At 48.6% G+C, this 27,830-nt stretch overlaps 1 protein-coding gene across 1 annotated transcript; it reads left to right on the plus strand.

Annotated features, from left to right (window-relative positions):
* Window positions 1-44: 44 nt before the first annotated feature.
* LOC8039484 (tubulin delta chain) lies at window positions 45-27,388 on the plus strand. The gene is made up of 6 exons (XM_029994567.3): window positions 45-240; window positions 310-376; window positions 5,771-6,067; window positions 7,125-7,371; window positions 11,851-12,015; window positions 22,314-27,388. Exons 1-6 carry the CDS (start codon window positions 47-49, stop codon window positions 22,673-22,675), a joined length of 1,332 nt encoding a protein of 443 aa, XP_029850427.3. The 5' UTR covers window positions 45-46; the 3' UTR covers window positions 22,676-27,388.
* Window positions 27,389-27,830: the final 442 nt, after the last annotated feature.

Below are 27,830 nucleotides of genomic sequence, written 5' to 3' on the forward strand. Positions count from 1 at the left end.
GCGACGATCACTGTTCCTCCCATCTTCTGCAATCAATCACATGTTGATGACACAATCATGGCGGCTCCTTCGAAGTGGGCATGATGCCGAAATGAGCATAATAACCGTGCAAATTGGTCAGTGTGGTAACCAGCTCGGCTTTGAGTTCTTTAATGTGCTTTCTCAAGACATCAGACGTGCAGAGAGTGCCGAATGTTATAATGGATACAGCCAGAAGTACTGCCAACAGTCGAACGAAAGGTAAATGACCGCTCTTCACGTTGCGCTGGTGCTGAGAATGATTCGCACTCCAAATTCTTTCCGATCTAGGTTCTTCACAAGTGACTCCAAGGACGGACTGGTAGCTAGCGCCGTGTTGATCGATACAGAGAAAAAGGTACGTTAACCTTCGATCTGGAGAGCTTTCACTCTTTCATCCCTTCCGTGCCGCTGACTCTTCGGGCGGCGGGGAAAAGCTCACCGGAGAAAAGCTCACCGCAAAATTGGCTAATGCGGAGAAAAGCTCACCGGCCCTTGAGTGGATGCGGATTCTGCGTCAAACGTGGCAGTTCGTCAGTTCATTAAAAATATGTCCTCTTTTTTTGTAATTTTACTAATTCCTCAAAAATTAGTAATCTCTCATTCTGTATATTAATGAAGCCGCAAGTATAAAATCAGAACATCGTACACCGGTAATAAAATACAACAATTTATTGACAACTGAGAGTGTGCCGTCGGTAGCTCTGTGTGATAGAGGTTTGTTCTTTGCGAGCTAACAAGAATGGCGGTGTGTGAACCGTTTCAGCTCCAAACATTGTGCAGTGCCTAATAGATAAATAGTTTTTTTTTGATGGAATCAGTGTCGGCTACGTTGTTTTCTTTGTGTTAATTTCACTAACAAAACTTTCGTTGCGAGAACAGCCTCGTCCTGTCATGTTTGTTGTCTTCACTCCGTTGTCGTCGTTTGAGCGGTTTTCATCATGTATAACGTTTACCAACTCACCCTATTCGCTACCTTACAGACGACTACTTCTTATATAGGTCATGAGTAACAACGGTGCCAGTGTGCAGCTGTGAAGGTCATGGGTGGCTCACCGTAGAGGGGCACTATCACACAAAAGCAACAGTACGAAACACCAGCACGAATGCCTAGAAAACGTGCATGTCCGCAAAACAAAGAATCCTCTATATCCTACTGACTGTTTTATCCTGTTTTCAAAGGTTAACAAAAGCTTTAAAGAGAATTTCAGGCACCGCGTTGCTGCACGTGGACTTTTGGATTTTCGGCAATTACACTTTTGATTTTTAAGTTTTAAGAATACATTATTAAGTTTTTGAACTTTTTCCTGTTCTTCAAGTTCATGAAGTTTTCAGTTAGGCTTTCATTGCCTAGAGAGTAAGCCACAGAAAACACTCGCCTGCAATTATTAATTTCGGAGCCATATACCTAGGGTTGTTCGTTTTCGGGTTTTATATTCTTTTAAATGTGAGGGGTAAAAATCGGGTCCTATTTGTCAAGCTGATATTCGGGGAGAAATCGGGTTTTTTGTGGAAACATTCCGAAATTCTGGTTTTTTTCGGGTTAAATTTAAAAATGTACTCAGTAATACATTCGTTTCTTTTTGTTGGTTTTTTTCTCACAGGATATTACGAGCTTCTTAATGCTAGCGTGTTAAAATTAGGGATCTGCTTCCAGTTGGTTTTCCAGCTCCGATTGCCGTCGGTCGTTTCAATGGAGGCATCTCCCATGAAACCCTCCTCCCCCTCAGAACAGGAGCCCCGACCTTTCGAGGGACTGTCGTCTTCGATCAGATATTTCGCTATGGAATAAACCTGTTAAGTTGTCCCGATCTGTTTATGCGACTGACTGGCTCGGAGGTTGTTCGTGAGGAAGGTAGACTGCCAGCAAGATGCCTATGCTACCTGAGAGACCCTGCTGGGCGTTGACACCTAACAGCGGTGAAAGGGGGATTGGTACCGCATTTCACAAGCTCTGTGCAGCAGGGCCGAAGCTACGTGCCGTGCCGAGGCGGTTCCACCTGCACAGCGGAAATGGCAATGGCCCTCCGAATCCCCAACGCCTATTGCCACTTTTCTTCAGCCGGCCTCCGTGGAGAGCAGTGCTGCCCACAGCTTGTGAAATGAACTATGAGTCACTGTTGTCCCGAGGTAGGGTAGATAGCGTGTGTGCACCGCAAACTCCGTGCGGCGTAAAAATAAATAGGTTGGTTTTCGGGGAGAAATCGGGTTTAACCTGATTCTCCTGAAACATGTTCAGGGTGTAAAAATCGAGAAAAATCGGGTTTTACCCGAAAACAAGCATATCCAATAATACAAAAAAGGGCATTTTCTTTTTTACAAGGCTGACGATTTTTAATGATAATAAATTGATGCATATTATGCATGATTCAACAGCCTCCATATGAAAAGAAGAAAAAAAAATCAGTGAGCTTTTCTCCGATACGCTCAATGGCCCTTGAGCTTTTCTTTGCATCCGCCGGTTTTGCGGTGAGCTTTTCTCTGGGATTCGACTCTTCGCAGAGTCGGACAATCGCGTGCACGGCAGGGCGATCTGTAGTTCTCTGGTCGACAGGTATTTTACTACAGTCCGCATATTCATGCTAACTTAGCGGTGATGAGGGTCTTACCAGGTGGAGTGGCAGAGGTGTTTCCGAGACAAAGGCATCGTGCCGGAATTTAAAGGCCGACCCACATGTGGGGAGCGGAAAAATAAGGATTTGAGTAAGCCAAGTTCCAGGACTCATACATTGGGTTTCTCCGAGCGTTGCCTTTGTGCCCGACGTGGATTGTCTAGTCAACGTGCAGAAAAAGCACCGAAGCGGGCAAGGACGGAACAGGTAGAGCGAAACAAGGCGTACTGTGTCCTTTTTCTACACGTCTATATAAACCAATTGGCCCAACTAGTACTCTGCTGCGATTATCCAGTCGTCCGAAATTCCTACTGGACACATAAAAAGATAGAGGTTGAACAAACATTTTCAGCTGTGCTAAAACCCATTTTTCACATTTTCCTTTGAATTCTTGTCCTCCCAACCTGTATTCTCATACTATTGCTATGGTGCCTGGAGCGCGTCTTCGACTGGGATGTTTAGCATCCTATGCTGCCCATACATCAAAGTGGTCCCAAAGTGGCGACAAAGGACGTCACAGAAGCCGGAGTGTCATGCTGTTGCATGTCGTGATTCTGGCGGTTGGTCGTAGAAATGCTAACGAGAAGGCTGCGAGTAGCACAACTGAATGCGAGTGTCGCTGTCGTCTCGGCGCCTCAACTTCTGGCTGCTGTAGCTTCCGTGGACATCCGCACTGGATATCGACCTGCAGCAGAACAGGCGTCAGCCACATACACCACAGCTGTTGGGACACCGCCAGGATCGCGACCGGCGACGGCATGACACTTCTTTGACGTCGTCAGGCAGAAATCGAGGGACCACTCTTTGGGATGCGGTAAACACACCAGGCGGAGACGCGTTCAAGGCACCATACTATCGCAGAAACTCTAGCTATTCCTTTTTTTTTGTTTGGCAACAAACTCAGTGGTGCCATCTATTCGTTTGCCCTAGCGCACTTCCAGTCCGGGCATATTTTTAAAAATTTTACATATCTTTCTTTTTCTGTAAGAATGAATTATGTGTAAGAGTGGGATAAGCGATCATTTTCCGAAAATAGCGCTTCGACTTAATCTTGCAAATACTGTGAAACTCGCCGTTTAGTTGGGAACCGGAAGTGCTTGAGGGCTATATGCACGCTGGCACCACTACGTTTCAACTCGTGCGAGAAAGAGCGGATAACACATTAGCCATGGCCGTTCCACCCCGCCTACCCCGTAAGGCGGAATCGCTCTTCAAGGTTACGATAACACTCTCTCCTTGTCACCTGCTAGGTGCAAAGCAGCCGCCGCCACAGCACTTGCCAATGTTGGCTTTACAGTCTTCTGTGTGTCCCTTCTTGGCACAGAAATTCCCCGACTCATGGAAACGAGTCGGCCAAACATCTAACAACGGTGACATACCGAGCTAAGCATAATTAGCGCAGAAATTCTGACACAAGTAAGAGCAAGGAACGGGCATCTGTCTGTTTAATAAAAGTAATTACCCAGATAGGTACACAGTCATCGGCAACGATTATGCTTAGCTCTGTGTGTCCCACTTGTTGGCTGTTTGGCCAACTCGTTTCCATGAGTCAGGGAATCATCGTACTGAAAGGGGCACCCACAGAATCACATGAAGCAGACATCAGTAAGTGCTGGGTTAGCGTCTACTATGCGCCAGCAGACGACAGGGAGAGGGTGTGATCACAGCCTGAAAGAACAATTCGGCCGCACAAGGTATGCGCGGTGTTTCGAAGTGCACCTGCTATGTGGCGCTGGGGCTATGGAACAGCCACAGCTGCTAAGTTATAGCTAATATTACGTAAGTGAGAACACCGTTTCTGCCCATCATGTAGTTTCATTGTAAAAGCCTCATTTTCAGCAAAGATATTACGGTTGTGAAAAGGTGGTGTGTATGCCAATTACATCAGTGCCCTTGAGCTGCAAGTCTTCCAGTGAACTGGTTCCGAGCACATTGTCGGAGTTTTAAGTTATAAAGCTCATTCATACTTTGTTTTCTTCTGAGTCTCTGATATATTTTAGCCATGTCGTGGCAGATTTTGGTGAGGTAGAGAGGCCGGAAGGAGTGTCTACTAACAGCAAGTTCTCTCAACTCCCAAAAAACTTCCAGCATACTTTTTTCCTAGCGTAGCCTAGACACCAGGTCCAGTGGACGCCCTCTGAATTCTATGGTTGTTTGCTTATGTATAATTGAGCCTCCATGCCATCAAAATTAACCTAAAAAATCGAATGCACATTGGGTTTTCTTTTTGGATTTTTTGTATAGTAATGCCCAGTTAGGGTTCTTAAGGAGTAATATTTCTGCAACAAATGAAAATGATTGATCAATTAGGTCAGGGGGTCTCCAAATCTTTTGGCTGCTGAGGGGCCAAATTGGGGGTTGGTCGCAGTTTCGAGAACCGGGATATAAATATAAAAATGTAAAGTAAAAAAAAAAAAAAAAAAAAAAAAAAAACTAAATACATATTTGTTTTTTTTTTTTTGCTATCTTCTTGCGCACATCACGGCACCGTTTTTTTTCTTTGTACTCACACTTATTTTTGTGCTGGTAGCAGCGGACCTGTTGGAAGCTGGCTGCGGGCAGGGCATCACTAGAAGTACCGCGGCCAGCCGCGGGCCGGTCAGAAGGCCTCCTCGGGCTGGATCTAACCCGCGGGCTGGCGTTTGGAGACTTCTGAATTAGGTGGTGCCAGTCAACTTATACTTTTTTTGGTGTAGCATGCTGCACCTAAAAAAACTGCCCTTCATTTATTGCCCTCGATTATTCTTAGTTTTAGTCGTGTACTGTAACATACTCATATATGAGAATGCTACGCTTGGGGACAAGTCAGTAACGCAGGGCGAGGGGAGAAATAACAAGCACACTGAAGGCTGAAGGAGATAGGAGGTTTCTCCTCTCTATTTCAGCCTTCAGTGCGCTCTCTCTTTCTCTCCTCGCCCTGCATTCTTGACTTGTCCCCAAGTAGTGTGCGTTCAACAATTGGGCTTTCCTTTTTCATTGCTCGTTACTTGGCATTCACTTTTAATATTTGTGGTATTTCTTTTGGAACCACTAAAACTAGGTTTTGACTGGAACTGTAGCCCTTTCATCGTACAAATTTTCCTAAACTTGTTGACACTCCGAGCTTTCCCAAACTTCGCTACTTTTATATGTATTCCTAGGTCGTGGGCAAAGCACTGGTTGATGCCTGCCGGAGCAATCAATGGCACTACGCGAAGGACTCGTGCTACACTCATCAGCAAGGAGCCGGAAACAACTGGGCCTCTGGCTACATCGAACATGCCGAGAGAGGCCTGGACAGCATCATGGAGCTGATACGACGCCGCGTGGAGAGATGTGACTGGCTAGACGGTTTTCTCCCCCTAATGTCGCTCGGTGGCGGAACTGGCAGTGGGCTTGGCACCAAGGTTACAGAGGCTCTCAGTCAAGACTACCCAAACACCCCACTCGTAAACATTGTGAGTAGGCGTCAATAAAAATAGTCGAGACAAAGAAAAAAAAAAATTTTTCATTGTGATAAATGGAAGCAAGAAATTTTCGTACTAATTTCAAGATTCAGCTGAAAAATCTGAATTGAATTACATTGCTCCTCTGGAGAGACAGGTGTCAAACAAATATCCCAGTGAAGTTTAGGGGGGGATCCACTATACTTGGCATCAACTATTTTATGGTGCGTTATTATGGCTAGCCAGCGTGGCTTGTACAGTGCTCCAGTGATTTCAAAGCTACTTGCGCAACCGTGTGGCTTTGTTTGACTCCCTTTCGCATGAGAGCGCGTGGAGATGAGATGCAAGACAATTTCGTGTGCTCTTGCAGCACCGCGGGGCTTCGGCGCTCTGGAAGCTACGCTATTCCTGAAAAGAGCACAAAATACTACAGTAGTATCCCGAGAAATAGCCCACCTAAAATCGAAAGCAAATTGGGTGAAAATGAAGAATAGGCTAACTTTCAATGTGCAATAAAAAAAGTAAAAAAAAAATGCTAATTATAGATTTTGCCACCTAAAAAACTTGTGATATCAGGGAGCTAGGGCAATGAACCAAAGACAACTGTCCTTCCCTGTCAGCAATGTTCACTTATCTCCTGTCGTGGCTTACTAACACCATTTCTGCCAAGGTCACCATTGACCAGGGCCCTACAATTACCAAAAATAGACTATCTTTCTGTGTTTTTAATAAAGTTTGGAATCATGCCCGAAATAGTGGTGGGTTATCTTTTAGGGGGTGGGGCATTTCTCAGGACACTACCGTAGTTCATGTCAAGTATGGGTGCAATTTAGTGGTCATCTAGTTTGTTTTAGAATATGTTCTTACGCAGTTTTATTAGTAACAGTGATGTTTTCAAGACGATCCTCTACCAGGAGCCATTTTTTGGTGAAAAATAAACTGCAAAAATTTAATTAGTTGTCCTGATGTTTACCGAGGCCAAAAGCTAGACACGTGGTGTTGTTTTTGTTGCTCTCGTTTTTGCATATCCAGCTGCAAAAAATGCCAGACCGCCGGCGTCACCTCGCAGGTGGTGCGGCCATTCAGCTCGGGGGAGGTGGCCGTGCAGGCTTACAACGCAGTGCTGTCACTGTCCCACCTGCAAGATTCCTCTGACGCTCTCATTGTCCTAAACAACGACGGACTGCATCACGTGGCTAGCAAGCGCTGGGCCGTGAAGAACGCGTCGCTCTCTCACCTCAACATTGTGGCCGCTCAACAGCTTGCCTGCCTGCTTCAACCCAGCAAAACGGCCGAGGGCTTGCCCACCCGAATCGGTGTGTACTCCCCGGTCGAAAGTTAGGTACATGATGCTCATTCAGCCTACCATGACATGGAACCTAAAGCCTCTCGATCCGTTTGCAAGTGGTGGCAGGGCACTCGCTTGTAGCACATGTCTTGGGTGTTCGCACAGCGATGGTTGTTGGCGCAAGTTTGATCGAGGGACTTTAATAGAACCTTGTGTTTTACATAGTTGACTGGCAATTACCGTAGAATACCGTGCATCCGCCCATACCACATTAAGCGCCCATTTCCAAATTTGTAAAATCTCAGAAAATATGCACAGTACATTGATATGGGGAATTGATGACCAGACAAGCGCCCATCCCCCATTGTTTCAGGATTATCTCAAAATTTTGGGTGGGCGCTTGCCCGGTATTTTATGGTAAGCTGCTTTAGATAGAGGTGGCCAATAAGAAGACAGCAGATGTGCCGCTCTTTCAACACATACAGTTACTCCACCATAGCTTTGCGATTAATTTTTTCACCACAATGCGATTGAAGCGTGTGCTTTTATGCACTTTTTATTTTTTCATGTTTTCTAGTGTCTTTGTTTGGAAAGAAGAACAGAAATGAACGCTGGTATTGAGGTTGCTCGTAGTGACGGTATAGTCAGCTCGTGCCCGGTAAAACTTAATACTTAAAGTTCTCTTGAGGAGCTTGCCTCCTCTATGTTTGCATCTCTACTGCAGTACTTTGGTAAGCTGGTTGAACAGGTTTAGTAAAGTATTGCAGATATGGTGATATAGCTACCCCATATTGATGTATGCTGTGTTCCCGTTCCTGGGCAATGAGGATGCTGTTTTCTTGTGCTGCAGTGTTGATGGTTTCACTTGCCATTTTTTTTTTTATGATGGTTGGCAAGTCTAATTATGGTTGAGTTTGTAATGGACAGACCAGGTGGATTTGCACTCCAAATTTAGGTGTCATGTTGATAAAGAATGGAACACATTATCTCGATGCTCTCCAGTGCGAGAAAGAAATGCAGGAAACATTCCAGGTTTAATTGCCTGTAACTAAAATTCATGTTTCCAGATAAATGCGTAAAAATCTGGTAAACAGTTACTGGTAAATATCTGCTCATCTGCCTGTTTTAAAGATAATTGGTCTACTTTTTTTCTATTTATTTCTTCTGATGTGTGTCACAACCATTGTGTAAGATGGACAGGTGGGGAAACAAGAGCCAAATGAGCGACCGGATTGTGTCCCCCTCGGTTTTCTCTTTTTCTGTGGCGCCATCTATGTGGAGCACCGCAAACTCTCACTCCAGGTGGGCGACCGGTGGCGACCGGCTAAACTGATGGAGATGGTTTCTCGTGGATTTTCAATGGAGGAGTGTCGTGCTCTCGGTTTATTTTGCGCACTCTCCCACAGAGTTCCATGCAAATCCGATTCCAATTTGTTTCCTCTCGCCGCAGCGCCATCTGTCGCAAATCGGGGGTACCCGCAAGCAGACGAGTACACAATCCAGTCTAGGCGCTGCGGTAGGCTTCTATGGGCCGTTTCCCCACCTGTCTATCTTACACCCTGGTCACAACAGAAAATTAGACTTGTTTTGGCCAGTCTGTAATAACTATTGCAACAAGGTGTCCTGGAAATCTTATGGAAAACGTACGCACATGGGATGCTGTGGGCAAGCAGCTATTGATTTCTGGAATTTCAAATCTATGCATCCCATATATTTGCCATGTATCTGGAGACTGGCTCCTTGAAACGCGCACAAAGGGTGGAAAATCTCAATGACCTAAACAACACCTAGAGTCCCACGAAAAACTCCAAAAGTAGTACAGTTTAGCAGTAGAACAAAGTCATCCCTAAAAGAAGTGAATTTTTCTTTTATATAATATTTTTGCGAGCAAACAATCATTCCACTAAATTGAAAACTTAAAGAAAAAAACAGGAAACAAAGAAAGCTAGACATTTCAAAGTTAGCGTGTGAACTTAAAATCTTAAGCAAGCAAACAAAAATTTGCAGCTAAAGTCGGCTCCAGGAAAAACTCCAAAACTCGACCCCTACCTTTAGTCACAATATTTATTTATTTATTTATTGTACTATTAGGGCCAAAGGCATAACAGAGGGGAGTGGTAAAAAAATGAAACAATAAAAATAACATGAACAAAGATTAAACCTTTGGAAACATGTGGTTACTAACACTTGAGCAAAAAAGAGCACTATCAAAAATTGATGTGAGAGTCGTTTGACACTCTCCCAAGCCTTCATCCCAAGAGAGTCGTTTGACACTCTTGGGATGAAAGATGCGTAAAATATGTTATAGTAGCGACAAAATGGGACGCCGACCTTCTAAAAATGATCGAGGCGGGAAGGAACAAAAGATGGTGGGGTTATTAGCTGATCTTTTAGTATGGGGTTGTGATGGAATATTCCCTGAGAAGACAGACACTAGAGATTCTGCGGCGACGTTTGAGACTATGTAGGAGTAAAGGCTCGTTCACACAGTTGCGTTTGAGTGAGACTGCAACCACTTGCGCCTTGTTAAGACTGCTTCCATTGAGGTATTGCTATGGCGACCTTTGCAACGAGCTAATGGGAAGGTGCTGTGCAGCACGTCATAATGCAGTCGACGCAGGTCTGTGAGCGAACCTTAAAGGAAAACTGAAACGGTTCCGTATTTGAGGAAAAACACCTAAATCCTCTTCATTTGGCCTCCAGGATCACAAATATCCAGATTATTTTTCAGTTTGATGCACGAAGGGTGCAGAAATTAATTTTTAAAGTACCGCCGAAGCCGCCTCCTTCCCAGGGTTTTTCAGAATCTCCGCTCTCGCGCATCTTCAGTGCCCGTCAAAGCCATGCACGTGCCCTCTTGCTGTTTTCAGAAAGGTCAGAAAGCGACGTCACGACTGGTGTAGGTGGAGGGGAATGTACCTGGCAAGCTTGCAATTGCACGCGCTGCCCACACGAGCGATACATGCTTGGAGGCAGGGTGTTGGAACGAAATGTTTTTCGTTCCGTTTTCATTTTCGTTCCATACAAAAAAGTTCCGTTCCGTTTCCGCTCCGGAACGAAAAAATAATGCTCCGTAACGGTTCGTAACGGTTTCTTTCTATGAAAAAAAAAAAAATCGCAGCAAAAATTAAAAGGAACGTAACGTTTATTTTTACACAAAAATAGATAATTCAGGCGCTCTAGAGGAATCCGCGGAAACGACATTGCTTCTGAGATCATGTTCGTTGCCTTGAGAATGAGATCATGATCAAGGCACCGACCATGATCTCAGAAGCAGCACGTCATCAAGTGTGCTCGGTGAAAGGCAAGACCTCTGGTCCGATAAAATAAATTTCAGCGCCGAGAAGGCCCTGAAGGCCCATAGGGATCAAGAAGTACACTTTTGCAACAGAGTCTCAGACTGCCGTATCCGTAGAAAAACCAAAAATTGACTTCTACAACGCCGGGTCACAAACTTCCCGCGCTTGCCGTGATCTGTTGTCTGTCTGTGTCGTCCGAAGAAAGCATAGAGGGAGAGGGCGCAAGAGCCAAGGAGAGCATTGCGAGCGTGTGGAGGCGTCGCGCCACCGCGCTCTCATTGGTGGGAAGCAATGGCGCCTTGCGTCATGTTTTTTGTTTCTCGTTGTATTTTTTGTCTTTGTTTTTGCTATGCTTGTTCGCCCGGAGTTTAGACGCGGGGGCGATGGCTTGCTTGTCTTCTCTTTAATTATGGTACAAACCAACGGCTGTCTCTTCGCTGCGTGAAACGAATTACTGAAATACCTGATATTTTCCCTTGAACCGAAAACCGATAAAAAAATTTTTCGGTTTCACTCCGGAACAAAATAATAAATAACGTTTCGATTACGTTTCCGTTCCGCCAAAAAATATCGTTTTTTTTCGTTTTTCGTTTTTGGTTTTCGTTTTGTTCCGATACCCTGCTTGGAGGTCCAAAGATACAACATATCTTTGGGTCTCCAAAGGTAGGACGTCACGACTGGTCGGAAGTTTTTCGGGTTTTCTCACGTTTAGTTAAATTTTCGGGCAAAACAAACGTGGGAAACAATACTCGGTAAGTCAATAACATAGGTTAGAAAGAGTAAAGGACCTAGGATGGACCCTTGGGGTACTCCAAAGGAAACAGGTGTAAAAGTGGGGCTAATACTGTTGCGACATATAAATTGGGAATGATCAGTTAAAAAAGCTCCAATCAAACTAAACATGTTACAATCAATGTTAAGCTTGTTTAGTTTTATATAAAAGGAGCTTATGCAGTACCTTATCAAAAGCTTTTCGAAATCAAGAAAAATGCAGTCCATCTGGAGTCCCTGATCAAAAGCAGCATGAAAATCATTAGTAATGGAGAGGAGCTACGTTTCGCATGAAAAAGCTTTCCTAAATCAATGTTGAGCAGAAGGAAAAAACAAGTTAGATTCCACAAACCCAATAAGTTGTGAATAGACGAATAGACACTAGGAAGTATACATCATTCGGGGAGGAGCAAGGAACGAGGAGTCTCCTTGCACAGGTGATGTTCCTGTGGAGCTGGGCTGCCACTCCCAGCTGCGCTTGGTGACGCTGCTCCAGGTCCCCCAGGAGCCGCCGCACGTGGCACCCTTCAGCTGCGCCACCTGGCCAGGCCTGGTGCGCTCTTTGCACAAGATGCGCCTCTGCCGAAGCAGCACTGACGAAGGTCTGCCGCTCGTCCACACTTTAGCCATCTCGAGTCGACAGGGTGCCTATAGCCACCTTTGCCAAGCTCGGCAAACTGTCGCTGCTGTTGATGCAAATAATGTGAAGGTGCGGGCGAGCTGGACGAAATAAACAATAATAATCCCCGGAGAAGGGGAACACGGGGGGTACAAAGGACAAAAACAAATTTCCAAACACAGCTAGGTGACTATAGCGCGCTGAAAACACCTGCCTGTTCCTGGTATCGAGATTCGTGTTTGTACTTTCTCCCTCTTGTTCCCCTTCTCCGGAGATTCTTACTGTTTGCCGCTGCTCTTTGTTTTGCATATGTTTTTTGCTAGAGCAATTAACTAAGCCATGATTAGAGCACGGGCTCTCAAACTGGATTCCTAGGACTCAAGAGTTCTCTAGAGTTCCCTTTCTTCCAGCTCACAAATTTCCCCGACCATTCCTGCCCGGGGCGAAGTGCTTTGACATTTTAAGCTCTATTTTAGCGTGCCTCAGCCACCCATTCATGCATAACTTTAAGCCAACTTAGCTCGCGCATTATTGTTCAAAGATTCGTAAGCTTCTCAACTGCTTTATTGAATCAGTGCCGACACCAGGAGGGCCTCTTTGGCTGCTAACCGAGGCGATCCTCAGATTAAAAAGTTTCAGAACACTTAACTCAGAGTTCAAGGCAAATGCGGACACAGTAGTTGTGTGATCGCCTTCCTTTACAGAAGTATGTATCCGGAAACTGCTACGGTACTTGCCAGCCGTATAGCACATTTTGCATTAAGGGGGGACACTACCTTGAATTGCACCTTTTTTTTTCCAAAAAAATGCATATTCAGAACTGCAGAGTTTTGGCATGTATGGATAACAAGGAACACTCTCACAAGGTCTTGTCAATGTGCACTGACAATGGCAAAAATAATTATTCTTTAAATGTTGATGAGATGTGCTGCACTGTTTAGGCACTTGTCATCCACAAGTGAAAATAGCAGAAAGCAATGTCATTATATCGGAAGAAGTTTGAGGAAGATATCACCTACACTGCTGAAAAGAATTTCGGACATTTAAGACGCAAAAAGAAATATATAAAACGTCATCTTGAAACTTCAAGTGCATTTATCTCAGCTTCACTTTTGGCAGCAAATCCCAGCTTAATAAAACTATTGTTTCAGTATGAAACTTCCGAGAAACTTAATATTTGCGGATTATATGCCGAAATTTTATCGAGCCGGTTACTATGGAACTTAGATTTTGCATTTTCATGTTCCTTTATTATGAAAAATTGTAATTTGCAAAACTTGGCAAATATAGAAAAAAAAGAAAACTAATAAATTTTGTTTTATTTGAAAAATGCATATTTTTTTATATTTCTTTTCATAGTAACCGGCAACAGGTATTCCAGTATGCATTCCACCAGGAAAATATGTGGTGATCAACGCCATTTCTCAATGATAGATTCATTGAGCAGATTCCATACAAATACGTTCTGGGGGTATAGTACCTCCTAAAATTGGTTTATAGGGCTGAAAATTTGCACGCCGTCCTTCTGTATGGCTACAAACACCAGCTGCAAATTTCACGCCGATCGAGTGAGCAGTTCAAAAGTAGACGCGCCCAGGTAGTGTCCTTCCTTAAAAGGCTTCCCTTTGCTTTTTCAGAAAGCATGTGAAGTGGAAATTGTTCCGATCAGTTGGAGGGGTTTCTAACATATAATCTGCGAGAGGATTCTGTACTCATGACAGACATGCTCAAGTGGACGTGTTCAGTGTACCATCGCCGGTTGCTGTCTGTGGCACTGTGTAACCTCTGCTCAGTCATTCATTGCAGTCTCCTTTCACAAGTCACAGTGATCACCTCTCTGTTCTCTATGCAAAAATACACACAAGACTTCTTTTCATTATAGGCCATTCTACTGTCTACAAGCATGAAGTGCTGCTTGCTTCGCAAGCGACTTCCGGTCGCTCCGTCTTTGCAAGCCTGTCGAGCTTGCTTATGTCAGTACTGCTAGAAAGCATAAATGCTACACGGACAACAAAGTTGGAGGTTTTAAAGAGAGCCTTCGGCTGTACAATTTAAAGGTAAATGTCTTACAGGAGGCAAATTGGTTAACAAAAAGATTAGAAAAAGTTTAACAGATCTCGTGCTTCGTCCTCTTGGCATTCACTTAAAGAACTGGTGGTTAAACATCTCATTGACACTTCAAAGAGCAGTGTTAAGGTGAGCGTTGTTATTTTTTTTATGAATCGGAAGTTCTCTGGGGCATCAAGACTGGAGCACCGCCTGGTGCCATTTGCCATGAAAAGGGTCTATGAATGATTGACCTCTAGACGAGACATATATTCGGAGAAAGTATATTTTTCTGCCGATTACATCTTTCAGAACATTTGTGGCAAACGCAAATACTCAGTGCGCCGTAAGTACAATTTTAGATTGCGTCTGTACTCTTTGTACATTGCAAAACAAGTTATTGACGACAAAACATGTAGTCTCTCACTTGACTGTGAATAGTATCTCAAAAACCAAGAAAGAAGAAAACCAAAAAGAAATTTGAGCTTACCTTGGTACTTCCCATTAAGCCAACTGACGCAGAACGCATAATGTGCTCTCGTTGGTTGCTGTCAGTAGTTGCTGTTTGTCGCTTGTGGGAATTCGCGTACCGCCGCCGATTCGCAGTTTCCCACGTGGTCCGTCAACAACCCGAGTCCAGCCTGGTTCTTTCACGGGAGCGGGATTCCGCTCCCAGTTTATTGGTACAATAAAACACAACACTACAAAACACTCAATCTAAACTACAAATACAAGCTACATTACACAATTATTTACAAATGCACGTTAAGGCTAAAGCTAAACACAAAGGAGGCCCTTAGGCCTCGCGTCCCGCGATATCCTAGATCCGGTCGCCACCCACTTGCCTGCCAGTGCCTGCGTCTCGGTCTCGTCCGAAGTTCTTAGAGGCCTCTCGCCCCCTGCCCCACCGAGTATATATGTCGATGGGCGAGGAGGTTTCTCCTCGCCTGCCACGGGGGCGCCTGCAGCGCCCTCCAGTGGCTAGGAGAGAAAGCGGCGCGTCGGGAGCCGAATTCGAGATCCCGATCGACCCCGCGGCAACACGACCATGTGATCGTGTCGCGGCCAAGATTGGCCGAATGGTTTGATGGGCGCCCCGTGAATTCACGGTGCGCCATACTCCCCTCTCCTAAAAATCGAAGTACGCCGGAATTCAGACGTACGGCTAGGCTGCTGGGAACACCGTCGCTTGGTTTGGCCTGGAGACCCCCCACACGCACACACACACCGCTGGTCCCATAGGTCGTCCTCACTGAGGTCCATCAGTTCGCCCGAGACCTGGGGTGCGCGGCCACCACACACCTCACAGTAGGCTGTGTCGACTTCGGCTTGGCGGCGGCCTCCGGGGCAACGGGGTCCTTGAGCAGAGTGCCTGGCCACCATGAGACTGGCCCCTCCACAGAGTGGTGCACCGGAGAGGGACTGTGGTTGCGACCCAGCTGCGACCGCCCTCCCGGAACGATGCGGGGCTGGAAGCCCAGTGTCACTGAGAACTGCACCCCGGCGTCCTGCGTGGCGTCGCGGACATCCCACAAGGCTCCCCGAGCTGTGGTTCCTGCCGGGGAATACGCTGCCAGAAGACGAGGAGCTCAGCCCAAGCTGGTGTTTGTCCAAACGGCGACTCCTCCTTTCATCCCTCCCAGAGAGGACCATTCGGTGCACACCAAGTTGCGTCTCGAAGCAGCAGCTGCAGGGGCGATGACGCACAAGATGGGAAAAGTCCAAGGCGTGCGCCCAGCGAGGGAGCAGTACCCCAACACCAACAGCGACGCCGCACACAAAAAAACAAGAAAAAAACATTCAAAGCAAAAACAAGATAACAAACACTGAGGGTTCCGAGGCACCCTCCCCCCACCCACAAAGAAAAACAATAAAAAAAAATGCCGGGAACGCCGATTTCGGATCGTCCCCCCTCTTCTTCCCTTTCCCGGGCCACGCACTCTACGAGGTTCCGATCCCATCGGGTTGCCTCCGGCTACGCGTGTTGTAGCTGTGCCGCGGTGGTCCCAGGAACTCCTGAGATCGTTGGCGCCCGCGAATGCCCCTTTGCGGCCGCTTGACTGGCTCATCCCCTTCCCTGGGGAAAAAGGGTTTCAGTTCGCCGATGTGAACTGTCCCGCGGACGAGATCAGAATTCTGGTCCCTCAGCGTGTATGTCAGTCGAGACTTCTTGGAATCGATGACAAAGGGGCCAACCCACTTGGGGGCCAACGCCGCCGAGAAGAACTTACTCGCATCGCTCTGCACGTGACTTCGCCGCAGAACGGTGTCGCCCACCTCGAACTGCGCATCGCGGTGCGCTTTGTCATAGGTGTTCTTCTGCTCCGCCCGCGCGCGAGCCCTGTTTCCGCGGGCGGCGTCCAGCGCCCGCGACAGTCGCTCTCTTGTGCGCGTCGCGAAATCCTCGTGCGAGGGCACCGCTCTGGCCGCGCTCTGTCGCGGGCGAAGAACCGCATCGGTCGGCGTAGAGAGTTCTCTGCCGAAGTTCAAAAGCGCAGGCGTGAACCCAGTGCTGCGGTTGAGGTTGGACCGCAATGCAAACGAAATCGAATCCAAATGCAGATCCCAGTCCCGCTGCTTTCGAGCATACGCCCCGAGCAGCGGCTTGATGTCGCGGTTCCGCCGCTCGGTCACATTTGCTTGGGGATGGTAACACGAAGTCTTACAATGCTTAATCCCGAGGGCCTGGCAGGTTGCCGCGAAGACTTTCGAGCAAAATATCGAGGCGTTGTCACTCACCAGTCTCTCGGGGAACCCGTAGCGACACCAGACCTCGGACAGCCTGCTCAGGACTCCCTTGGCTGTCACCTTCCGCATTGGAAACATCTCGACGAATCCGGTGAAGTGGCAAGTGACTACCAACACATGTTGATAGCCTCCGCTTGACCGCGGCAGGGGTCCCATCAAGTCGCAGGCCGCGATCTCCCATGGCCGCGTACTCACGATGGGCTCGAGCAGGCCGGGTGGTCTGCCGCCCCTGGGCTTGCGCTCTTGGCACACTGCGCAGCTACGGACATAACGGCACAGCTGCCCCTTCATGCCCGGCCAGGTAGCAAAACGGCGCAGCTTATGCCACGACTTCGGTGCACTGCCGTGACCGTCCGCATCGTGGTAGTGACGCAGCGCTGCCACTCTGAGATCGCGGGGAATCACGGTCTTGAACGACTCACTTGAATCGCTCTCTTCCGGGAAGTAGCGCAGCAGGACGCCGTCCCCATCGATCAGGTAAGATTCCAGCTCACCTGCTTCGATGTCCGACTCCTGGGCGATGGCCCTTGGCCCTCTCGGTGTTCCGGAGTGCCGGAGCGTCTTTTCGCCCGTCTGGTCAGGATCCATCTCTTGCCTGAGCCGGTCGAAGATAGCGCGACAAAACGAATCGCTCTGCTGTGCTTCGTACAGTTCCGTTCGGTTGAACGCCGGTCCCAGTGAGGTAATCGCCTCAGCCAGCTGCGCGACGCCGCCACAGTGGGGAGCGGAGCGCGAGGCGGGATTTCCCGTCTCCTGGGGGATGGCCCCGCCTCCGTAGCCTGCTGCCTCGCGCGGTGGGGGATCCACGGGCGCGCGGGAGAGCGCGTCGGCCACCACATTTGTCGTGCCCTTCCGGTACCGAATTCGGTACTCGTACTTCTGCAGTGTCAAGGCCCAGCGCGCCAGTCTTCCGGCGGGTTCCTTGATTCGGGAGAGCCACGCGAGGGCCATATGGTCCGTCTCGATCGTGAATTCCGTCCCCTCGACATAATGATCGAACTTCTTAAGAGCAAAAATGATGGCGAGGCATTCGCGCTCACTCACCGTGTAGTTCTTCTCTGCCGGGTTCAGCGCCCGGCTGGCAAATGCCACCGGGCGGATCTCTCCCCCTGTCTCCTGCAAGAGCACCGCGCCGAGTCCTTGGTCGCTGGCGTCCGTCTGGATCGTGAAGGGCCTATTCAGGTCTGGCAGTTTGAGGGATGCTGTACGCGCCAAGGCCTCGGTCAGCTGGAGGAACGCCTCCTCCTGCGGCGCCTCCCAGCTCCAGGGAGCCGCTTTCCTCAGCAATTGCGTGAGGGGTGCCTGCATGGCTGCGCAGTTCGGGATGTAGGCTCGGTAGTATCCTATCATGCCGAGAAAACGGCGCACTCCCCCGACATCGGTAGGGACTGGGAACTCCAAGATCGCCCGCAACTTGTCCGCGTCAGGGGAAACTTTTCCTCTCTCGATCCGGAAACCCAACAAGCTGATCTCAGAAGCTCCAATTTGGGCTTTAGTCGGGTTTAGTGTGAGGCCGGCGATCCGTAGTTTGCGCAACACGTCCTCAAGGTGACGAAGGTGGTCCTCGAAAGTTTCCGAGTACACAATGATGTCGTCCAGGTACGCGAGCGCGTGCTGCCACTTGGCATCTCCGAGCACCCCGTCGATCAACCGCTGAAATGTCATCGGTGCACCTGTTAATCCGAACGGCATCCGAGTGAACTCGAACAAGCCTCGGTGACACACGAATGCAGTTTTGCTTTCGTCGCCCGGGCTCATCTCCACTTGGAGGTAGCCTTTGCTTGCGTCGAGGGTAGTGAAATACTTCGCCTTCCCCAGATTCGAGATGATTTCTTCGATGCTCGGAAATGGATACGCATCTTTTACGGTCACCGCGTTCAAGCGCCGATAATCGACGCAGAGTCTCGATGTTCCGTTCTTCTTGGGCACCAAAACCACCGGGAATCCCCAGGGTCCAGATGACCGGCGAATGATTCCCGACTTCAGGAGCTCATCGACTGCGGCATCTATCGCGTTTCGCTTCGCCAGGCTCACAGGACGCGGATTGGACTTCCAAGGGCGTGCGTCCCCAGCTTCAATGCGATGTTGCACCTGCTTAGTGCAGCCCGGCTGTTCGGTGAACATTTTGTCAAAGTTGTGCAGCAAAGCCGCCAACCTCTCTCGCTCTGGTCGGGACAGTCCATCGGCATTGGCCAACGGGTGGCCCCGGTGGCCCATTTCGTCGCAGTGCTCGGCGGAGCTCGGAGTTGGGTGACTCATGGGCATGGCGTCGTCGCGGTCGGTTCTTTCCTGTTCTGTCGCTTTTCCCAGCGCTGCCGCCATGGCCCCCATGGAGCGCTCTCGGAAACTTGAAAGGGGCGCATGTGCCCCCTCTCGGTACCCGCCACTTGCCACGTCAATGATGATGCCAGTGTGAGCCAGGAAATCCCGTCCCAGAATGATGGGCACTGTCAGCCCGGCCAAATGGACGAACCGCTGTCTCTGCGCGCGTTGATTCCAACGTACCACGAGACGCACTGCTCCCCTCGAAGTCGTTGACCCACAAGCCAACTGGAAAGTGGTCTCCCCATGCCTCACCCGAACGGACTTCTGTTGGAGATGCCTGAGGACCTCGTCCCCAATTAGCGACGCACTAGCCCCGCTATCCAGAAGAGCTGCGAACTCCTTTCCCGCCACCGTCAGGGAAATAAATGGGGCCGCGGTGCTTGTCGCTGCTCCGACTCGATACGCCGTCGGCACGCACACGGTCGAAGGGGTGTCGGGGACCCGCTCGTTGGTCGGTTTCGCCGCCGATAACTTTATCGGCGGCCTCCTCAGTTTCCCGGAATCTCCCTTGTGCAGTCGCGCCTATAGTGCCCGATTTCGTGGCACCGAAAGCAGCGGCCTCGCCAACCTGGGATAGGATTCTCCCCAGTGGGACGTCTGATGCGCTCACCCCTTTGTGGCAGCGGGTCGGCGGCAGCCTGCTCCTGGGCTGCGGCGATCCGTGGTGCGCCGGTCGGACGGAATTCCGTCGCGTGGACGGCCGCGCTCCCTCCTCGGCGCGATCCTGGCTCCAAGGCGTCATCCGAGAGCTCCCAGGGATTCCCGCTCGGCTCCCCGCTGGCCTCCGCCATTGCGGCCTCCCCCCGTCGATACCCACGTGGCACCGGCCCCTGCCACGCGCACCGGGGTTCGAGCGTGTCGATTGGTGCTGGGGGAAGGTGGTACCTGCGCTCCGCCAGTATGTCGGCCTGAACCCTGCGCGCCTCCTGTGCGAGCTCACTCAGACTTCCGAATGGGCGCCCACGCAGATACCGCGAGAAGGTGGGATGCGCCTGCCTCACCACCCGCTCGACCTGCTCCTGGTTCGTAGCATTCGGATCGGCGATCTGCAGGAGTTCCTGCATTGCCCGCAAGTACTCTCCGAAGGGCTCAGCGGGAGCCTGCGTTCTTTCCTCCAGTTCCCTGCGCATTCTTGGCAGGTAGTCTGCCGGCAAGAACTCTTGTCGGAAGAGGGCCGTGAACTCGTCGAGTGTTCCGGCTGACTCGCCCACAAGGCGATGCCACCTGGCTGCTGGGCCTACAAGAGCCACCGGCAGAACTCTGCCTAGCGTCTCCTTCTCTGTCAGGCCGGTAGCCTTCCGATATCGCTGGATTTCCAGCAAGAAGTCGGTCGCGCTCAGAGCTCGATCGCTGTGTCCGCTGTACTCCGGCACCGGAATGCGGATGAGGGTTCTTGGCAGCGGCGTTGGCCCCTGCATGCTCTGTAAGGCCTGAGCGAACGCCGCAACCAACGCCGCGGACTCACGGGACATCTCCGTGCTTTGCGGCATAGACACCGCTGGCGATACCGTCGGCGTTTCCGGCACTACGGTCATCTCCGCGGCGTTCCCCTCCGTCAACCGCGAGAGCCGTCGCTCTTTTTCCGCTTGTGTCGTCGCGACGTCCGCCAGAAACATTAAATCTGTTAGCGCGAAATTACCCGCGGCCATCCCGAACACTTGTTTGGACGTGCCCTTTTCACCTTCACAGTGCCGCGGTATAGACCCGCCAACCAGGGGGACCGCCCCGCGTGAACTTTCACGTGGTGTCGTCGACGGACGTTGCGACCGTAATTACGGCTCGCCTGCCCCAACGTTGATGCGCCATTTGTGGGAATTCGCGTACCGCCGCCGATTCGCAGTTTCCCACGTGGTCCGTCAACAACCCGAGTCCAGCCTGGTTCTTTCACGGGAGCGGGATTCCGCTCCCAGTTTATTGGTACAATAAAACACAACACTACAAAACACTCAATCTAAACTACAAATACAAGCTACATTACACAATTATTTACAAATGCACGTTAAGGCTAAAGCTAAACACAAAGGAGGCCCTTAGGCCTCGCGTCCCGCGATATCCTAGATCCGGTCGCCACCCACTTGCCTGCCAGTGCCTGCGTCTCGGTCTCGTCCGAAGTTCTTAGAGGCCTCTCGCCCCCTGCCCCACCGAGTATATATGTCGATGGGCGAGGAGGTTTCTCCTCGCCTGCCACGGGGGCGCCTGCAGCGCCCTCCAGTGGCTAGGAGAGAAAGCGGCGCGTCGGGAGCCGAATTCGAGATCCCGATCGACCCCGCGGCAACACGACCATGTGATCGTGTCGCGGCCAAGATTGGCCGAATGGTTTGATGGGCGCCCTCGTGAATTCACGGTGCGCCATACGCTTAAGTGGGACTAGAGCATAATGGATTACCCAAAAAGCCAAGCGGGCAATACGGATCCAAACAGATTGTTGGATTTATACAAAGCATCGAGGTAAGCTTACATTTTTTTTCTAGATTGTTTTTAGCAGCTCATTAGCATGAGTCTCAGCAAAGTTCTTTAGACATTTCTGAATGGAACTTGCACCATCACTCAGGTTACTTTGTTGGAGCTTTATTTGAAAAGATTCCCACAGTAAATGGGAAGATTGGTGCAAGAACAGACATACCAGTAACTCAATTGGACAAAAATAAAAAAAACAAAATGTGTTGAAGCAAACACGCTACAACTTGTTTGACTGCTCACTCCTGCTTCCCTGGAGCAAAAAAAAAACATTGGCACAACTTTTAATTTTAAAGTTTTATAATGTATGGAATGCTGTATTTAAGGATCTATCATTTAGATTTGTGTAGAAGACATTACAAAGTCATTTCTGGGAGTGAAAAAGACAAAAAAAAACACTGTTTATTAATTGCCTTCTCCTCCCCCCCCTTACATCGTCACCACGCACTACGATGAGTAGTATAGCATGTATATAACTTGTAGCGGACGTAGGATATAAACCTCAGCCGGCACTGAGGTGGAGCATGTGTCAAGTTGCCGTGATAACCAAACTGGTTGTGCCGACATGAACTGCCGTCGGGTATGCGTGGACTGACAAATTTCTGGGAGTTGGGCTTCCGCTCAAAAGCATCCCGCACTCTCAAAAGTGGCTTCGTCATTACCAGCTCTGAGTCTGACTTAAAGCCTCCCCTCCTCACACCCCAGCCATGGGCGCCGAAGGGAGGCCCCTGAGGAGCGTGGCCGCCCTCTCGGTGGCCCGCGGAGACGGCCTTTCGTCTTCCGGGGCCCCGGTGCCCGGCGAAGCCCTCTTCGGCGCCCCCTCGCCGGCCTCCTGGACGTGCCCCCGCCGCTTCCTGGGCCGGGGCAGGACGCTGTTGCTGGCAGACAACCACCAAGGCTGCCTGTCCTTCCTGGAGCCCCTGCTGAGCCGGGCCTGGGGCCGCTTCACGGAAGGCGCCTTCCTGCACCACTACACGCGCCACGGACTGCAGGTCGAGGACCTGGCCGACGCCTTTGTGCGCCTGGAGCAGACGCTCGAGGCCTACAGGCAGCTCTCGGGCTCCTAGCGGCAGGCGGCGCCTCCGAGGTGCGTGGAACGCGTCTTCGACTTGCTCCGACTGGTGCTCCTTCTGTCGCTTGTAATGGCTTGGTTTCCGCCCGACGATGTTGCGGCGGAGTTCGATGCGGCAGATGGGAACCAAAGCAGACGCGAGATGGGACGGCTCGATGACGGCGACTTGAGACGGCGCGACAGGCTGGCCCCAGTGACGTCGTCCGTTGCCACTTCGGGACCACTTTTGATGCGTGGGTGGAATGGCACGCTAACCGATCGAAGACACGTTCCAGCCACCAGAGCACAACATCGTCGGTGTCTTTGTGCAACTAGGAAAGCTCAACCGGCGAGAGATGCGAACTGGGCAAAAGCTGTCGGGGTACCAGTTGTCGGTGGTCCGCTCGTAGTCGAACACGCTGGTAAGTCGGCTCGGCGAAGCAAAGCGAGCAGTGCAACGAACTCGGGAACTGGAGGTGGGAGACAGCTTGCTGGTTCGAGGTGTCATCTGTAATTGGAAGTGATGATATTCATTGTGCGTCGAGATAGAAACGCCGAGAAATGCTCCACTTTCCCTATACAGGGTGTTTTGTGAAACGTGGGCCAAATCACTCCCACAAAAAGCGTATGCATCGCACAGAAAGAAAGTTAATGTCCTTTTATTGTCTGCCAAAGGGCCTATTTAGAAAAATCTAAAATATTTGGTAGAATTTCTGTTTTAATTACTTTCGAGTCATTAAATTTTTAAGTATAAATTCCTGAGAAACACCAAAATCGGCGCACTTTACATATATGTAACTTGTGCGCAGTAATTTGTGGCATTCTGGAAAAAATGTTCAATCTGGACGTGGTTTTGGTTCCTTGTCAAGATACATCTCCACGCCAGCGGTCCTGCTCCCTCGGCAAAGAGCCCAACTAACGTGCGACACCGCGCTTTTTTCGCATGACGGAGATGAACCCAAGAATAAAGCTTATTCTTGCAATGTCATTCAAACGGCACATTGTCTCGTTACGCCGGCAAGCGTCACACTTCATTCTTCCCTACGAAGAAGACGAGTTGGTGCTTGCATACTTTGTCCATGGGACCAGGACTGCTGGCACGGAGGCGTGCTCCAATAGAAAATTGAGTGTTTTTTTGGAATGCCGTAAAGTGCTGCACGTGCCTGATTTTTTTGTAAAGTGCAATGATTCGGTATTTTTCGACAATGCCCAGAAAGTTTCAAATTGAGACTATGCCTTCAAATTTACTAATAAAAAGTTAATTACTCGAGAGTAATTAAGAACCTAATGATACTGAACGGTGATAATTTTTCTGAATAGGCTCTTTGACCGAGACCGATATGACATCAACCTTTTTTCTTGGCGATGCATACTTTTTGCAGTCGCAATTTGGCCTACGGACAAGCAATTTGACTACCTCGGTTTGTTGAGCAACACGAGTTGGGGACTGATCTTGTGTATGTACGGTATCCCTCCAAGTGAAACCAAACCAGTGCCTCATTATATGCAATTTTATTTAGAGAACTATTATTTTCTTGCCATATTAATTTTAAAAGCATCAGTAAGGTAAAGGGTATAAATAGTGCAGTACCTACATTGACATACATTGTGTTCTGTAAAATTGCAAACTGTTATTTTCTCGTAATGAATTTCGGAACGATTTGTGATGGCGAGTCTTTACACGAAGTGTGATGTGAAATGCTATGTATAGTTTTCTGCAAACATGTAGACGATTCACTGTAGGCAATACTGAATGTGCCATAGGGTGATTTTGATATATTATTTGTGAGTGAAAATATGCCAAGGTGTATAGGCCTTATCCCAGTTCATTTTCTTGAAAAGTTTACTAAGGCAGGGGTGGAACGGCTGCGCCATCTGCGCCATCTTGCGCCAGACGCATTTGTCTATGCCATCCTGTGCCATGTTGCGAACACTGCGCCACAGCCAATAAATACCTCGCGCCATTATGCACCAAATTGCGAAACATGCACCAAAAAAATTGTATTTTGTCTTGGTTTTGGTTTCTATCAACTTGATTGGCAACAATGAGTGCATTTAGCTTGGTCGGCCTTGCAATCCTATGTTCTCTTTATTTTCCCTGTGTATTCCGAGTCGAAAGTGCGCGAAAAAAACTCGGGAGTTGGATTCCAAGCGCTACACCACCTGCGTAAAACATCATTCGCTCATGTGATATGGACCCACCACCTGCGACTGGATCGTTATTCTTCAACCATCAGCAGTTAAGCATGTCGGCCGAGGTGAGGCCCGGGATCCGGACGTCAGCCAGTTGAAAACAAATGAGCAAAAGATTCCTTTTAGTGCTTCATCGTTAGAAGTTGGAACCACATTCCCTCAACATAAATCGTGATTTGATAGAACTAAACACAGTTCGATCTGAAACCTTGCCGGCGAGCAGCTCTCACACGAGCGGTAAATCTGCTCGGCGTACTTTAACCTGGGTCCTGCTTATCGCTTAGAATACGATAACTCCGTTAATCGTTGTTTGTTGCTTCGATATTGAGTGGCACAATAGGATAAACTCGAAATTTGTTGCCCTGTTCCTCCGCGCAACTGCACGTCCGTTGCTTACGCACGTCACATGGCTTGCACACATAATTACCATGTCGAGCACGTGTGGGTTGTGCTATAAGCAGTGCTGTTTTGCATTTTTAGCAGCTAAAAGCCACTCAGAAAATTTCAAGGACACTATTTTCAGAAACATATGATACTTGCTTTTTGGTTCTCATTAAGGCTCACAAAGTTTCAAGTTTTCGCATCTGTTATACTGTTATCCCATCTACCTAGGTCCCTAACCACTCGTGTTCATCTTTGCTGCTAAACACCATTGAAATTGCTCCCGTGCTTGTCTAAGACACAAGCTGAAGTGCAATGAAAACTGATCTGAGCTGCTCCTAGCCCTGCTCCAGAATGTAGTTTTAGCTGCTCCCAACCTGCTCCAAAACAGCTGTACATTTCACGAGTTCCACCCCTGCTAAGGTTATGTTTATGATCTCTCACCTTTGTAGAAAACAGTGGCACGCCATATCACCTTCTGATTAACTCTGTGACAATCCTCACTGTACATGTATGGCGGCAATATACATTTGAAAGTACCTAACATGCGAAAGTGTGCACCATGGGAGGTGTTTCCATTTGGCATGTTAAGACTGCTGACCGGGCGAGTTGGTGGCTCATGTTATTTAATGTTACAGCGCACCAAAAAAAAAACAAAAAAACACAGGCACACTAACAGAGCGCTGAGAGATTCTGTTATTTTTAATGTGACTGTGTCCATGAGCATTTTCTTTTTTGTGCGCTGTAACATTAAATAACATTCGGCACATCTTTGGCGAACTATAAACTTTATATTCGCACTGTGTTTAGCTTTGCTGGGGTTATTTATAGTGTTGAAACCAGGCGCTTTGCTCAGGTGACACGCACAGCCACGTCCCTTGTTCTGGAGCGCCAGTTCCTCCAATTCAGACCTTTAAAGGGATGCTGAACCGAAATCTGGATTCCACAAAACACGGCGGCAAAAGCGTGCAACGGGATGCTATAAACACCAAAACATCGCTCATACAGCGATATCTCCGAATGGATGACCATGTTTTCTAAAAAAAAGGAGGCACATTTGACAGATATGTTGACGTCTTGTTTCTCCGAGAAGGAGAGGGAACGGCCTCGCGTCTTCTCCGCCTCGCCGCCTTGAAGGTGCGAAGCAGAGAGAGGAGGAAATGAGATATGTTGACGTCGTTCAATCTCAACCTCTTTTTCCAAAAATACGGCCATCCATTCGAGATATTGCCTTATGAGTAGTGTTGTAGGGATTGTAGCATCCACCCTATAGCTCCTGCATTGTTTTCTGAAATCCAAATTTCGGTTCACCATCCCTTCAACGTTTCTCAAAGTTGAACTCGGAGGATGAGAGCTTATTATTTTGATAGAGAAGCTCTTTAAAGTAGCTCCAGTTTTAAACCTGAAACCACCGAATTGCCGCGGAAACGGACGGTGCGTCCGCTTCCGCGACAACTCGATGGTTTTAGATATAAAACCGGAGACACTTTACAGAGCTTCTCTACCGAACGGTGTTCCTTCTAGATCGGGGGTCTCCAAGCACCGGCCCAAGGGCCAAATCCGGCCTGCTGAAGTCTTTTGACTGGCTTATATCTGCCCGCGGCCCGATTCCAGGAAGTCCGCAGCTAGCAGCACAAAAGCGTGCGCAAAGAGACGGCACCGCAACCTAAACAAAAATTTAAAAAAAACTAGGAAAGAACTGCCTATCGTAACGCTTCTCCTCTCATCATATTATTCATTGAACATTGTCATCGCCATTTTTAGTTCCCGGTGTTTGTGTAACTTCGTAATATATCTGCGTAACCACATTTGTTCAAATTCCTTCGCGTTCCCATGTACATATTGTGCTTAGAGTCCTTTGTCGTAGCTATTGCATATTGTCAGCATCACTTCTCTCATTCTCACTAGTCTTCTGCCCTGTGTCAACATGCCGAAGTTCCTATGCGCTTTGATTTATGCCTAGTGGGTTTCCTGGTTCCCAATTATTGTGTTATAGTAATTATCTAAATCAGTGGTCCTCAAATGAGGGTCCACGGACCCTTTGGGGATCGCGAAGGCATTCAGGGGTCCTCGATGCCCTACCTCATCTCTCAAGCCCAGCAGGAAAAGTTGTATTTTTTCAGATTGAGAAAAAACATTCTAAATTTTTGAGCGAGTTTTCTCGTGTGTGTGTCAATGAGAGTATTCTGCTCTACACTAGCCCTTAGGTATATACCTTTATTAAATCATTATCATAATTAACTTATACCTTTCTTTTCCCCTCGCCACAGACGGGGTTCTTTATCATCTCTGCCGATCTACCGGGGGTCCACAAAACATCAATGGTTGAGAACCGCCAATCTAAATATACAACTTTAAAATAAAATGTACCGTAAAATACCATAAAAGCACCCGCTATTAACATTTCCCAAATTTGGAAATTCTCGGACAAGTGCCCATGTCTAGATTAACCCAGTTTTCAGTGATAGTTAGGTGGGTGCTCCCCCGGTATTTCACAATATGTATTCATCCATCTTTTATTTTTTTAATTTTTAAGGCCCGTTCACACTCTTGCGACCGAGTACGACTGAGAGAGACGAGATCTCTTACAACTTCTT

This window comes from Ixodes scapularis, unplaced genomic scaffold, assembly GCF_016920785.2.
Source record: "Ixodes scapularis isolate PalLabHiFi unplaced genomic scaffold, ASM1692078v2 PGA_scaffold1__304_contigs__length_218370807, whole genome shotgun sequence".
Classification (NCBI taxonomy): domain Eukaryota; kingdom Metazoa; phylum Arthropoda; class Arachnida; order Ixodida; family Ixodidae; genus Ixodes; species Ixodes scapularis.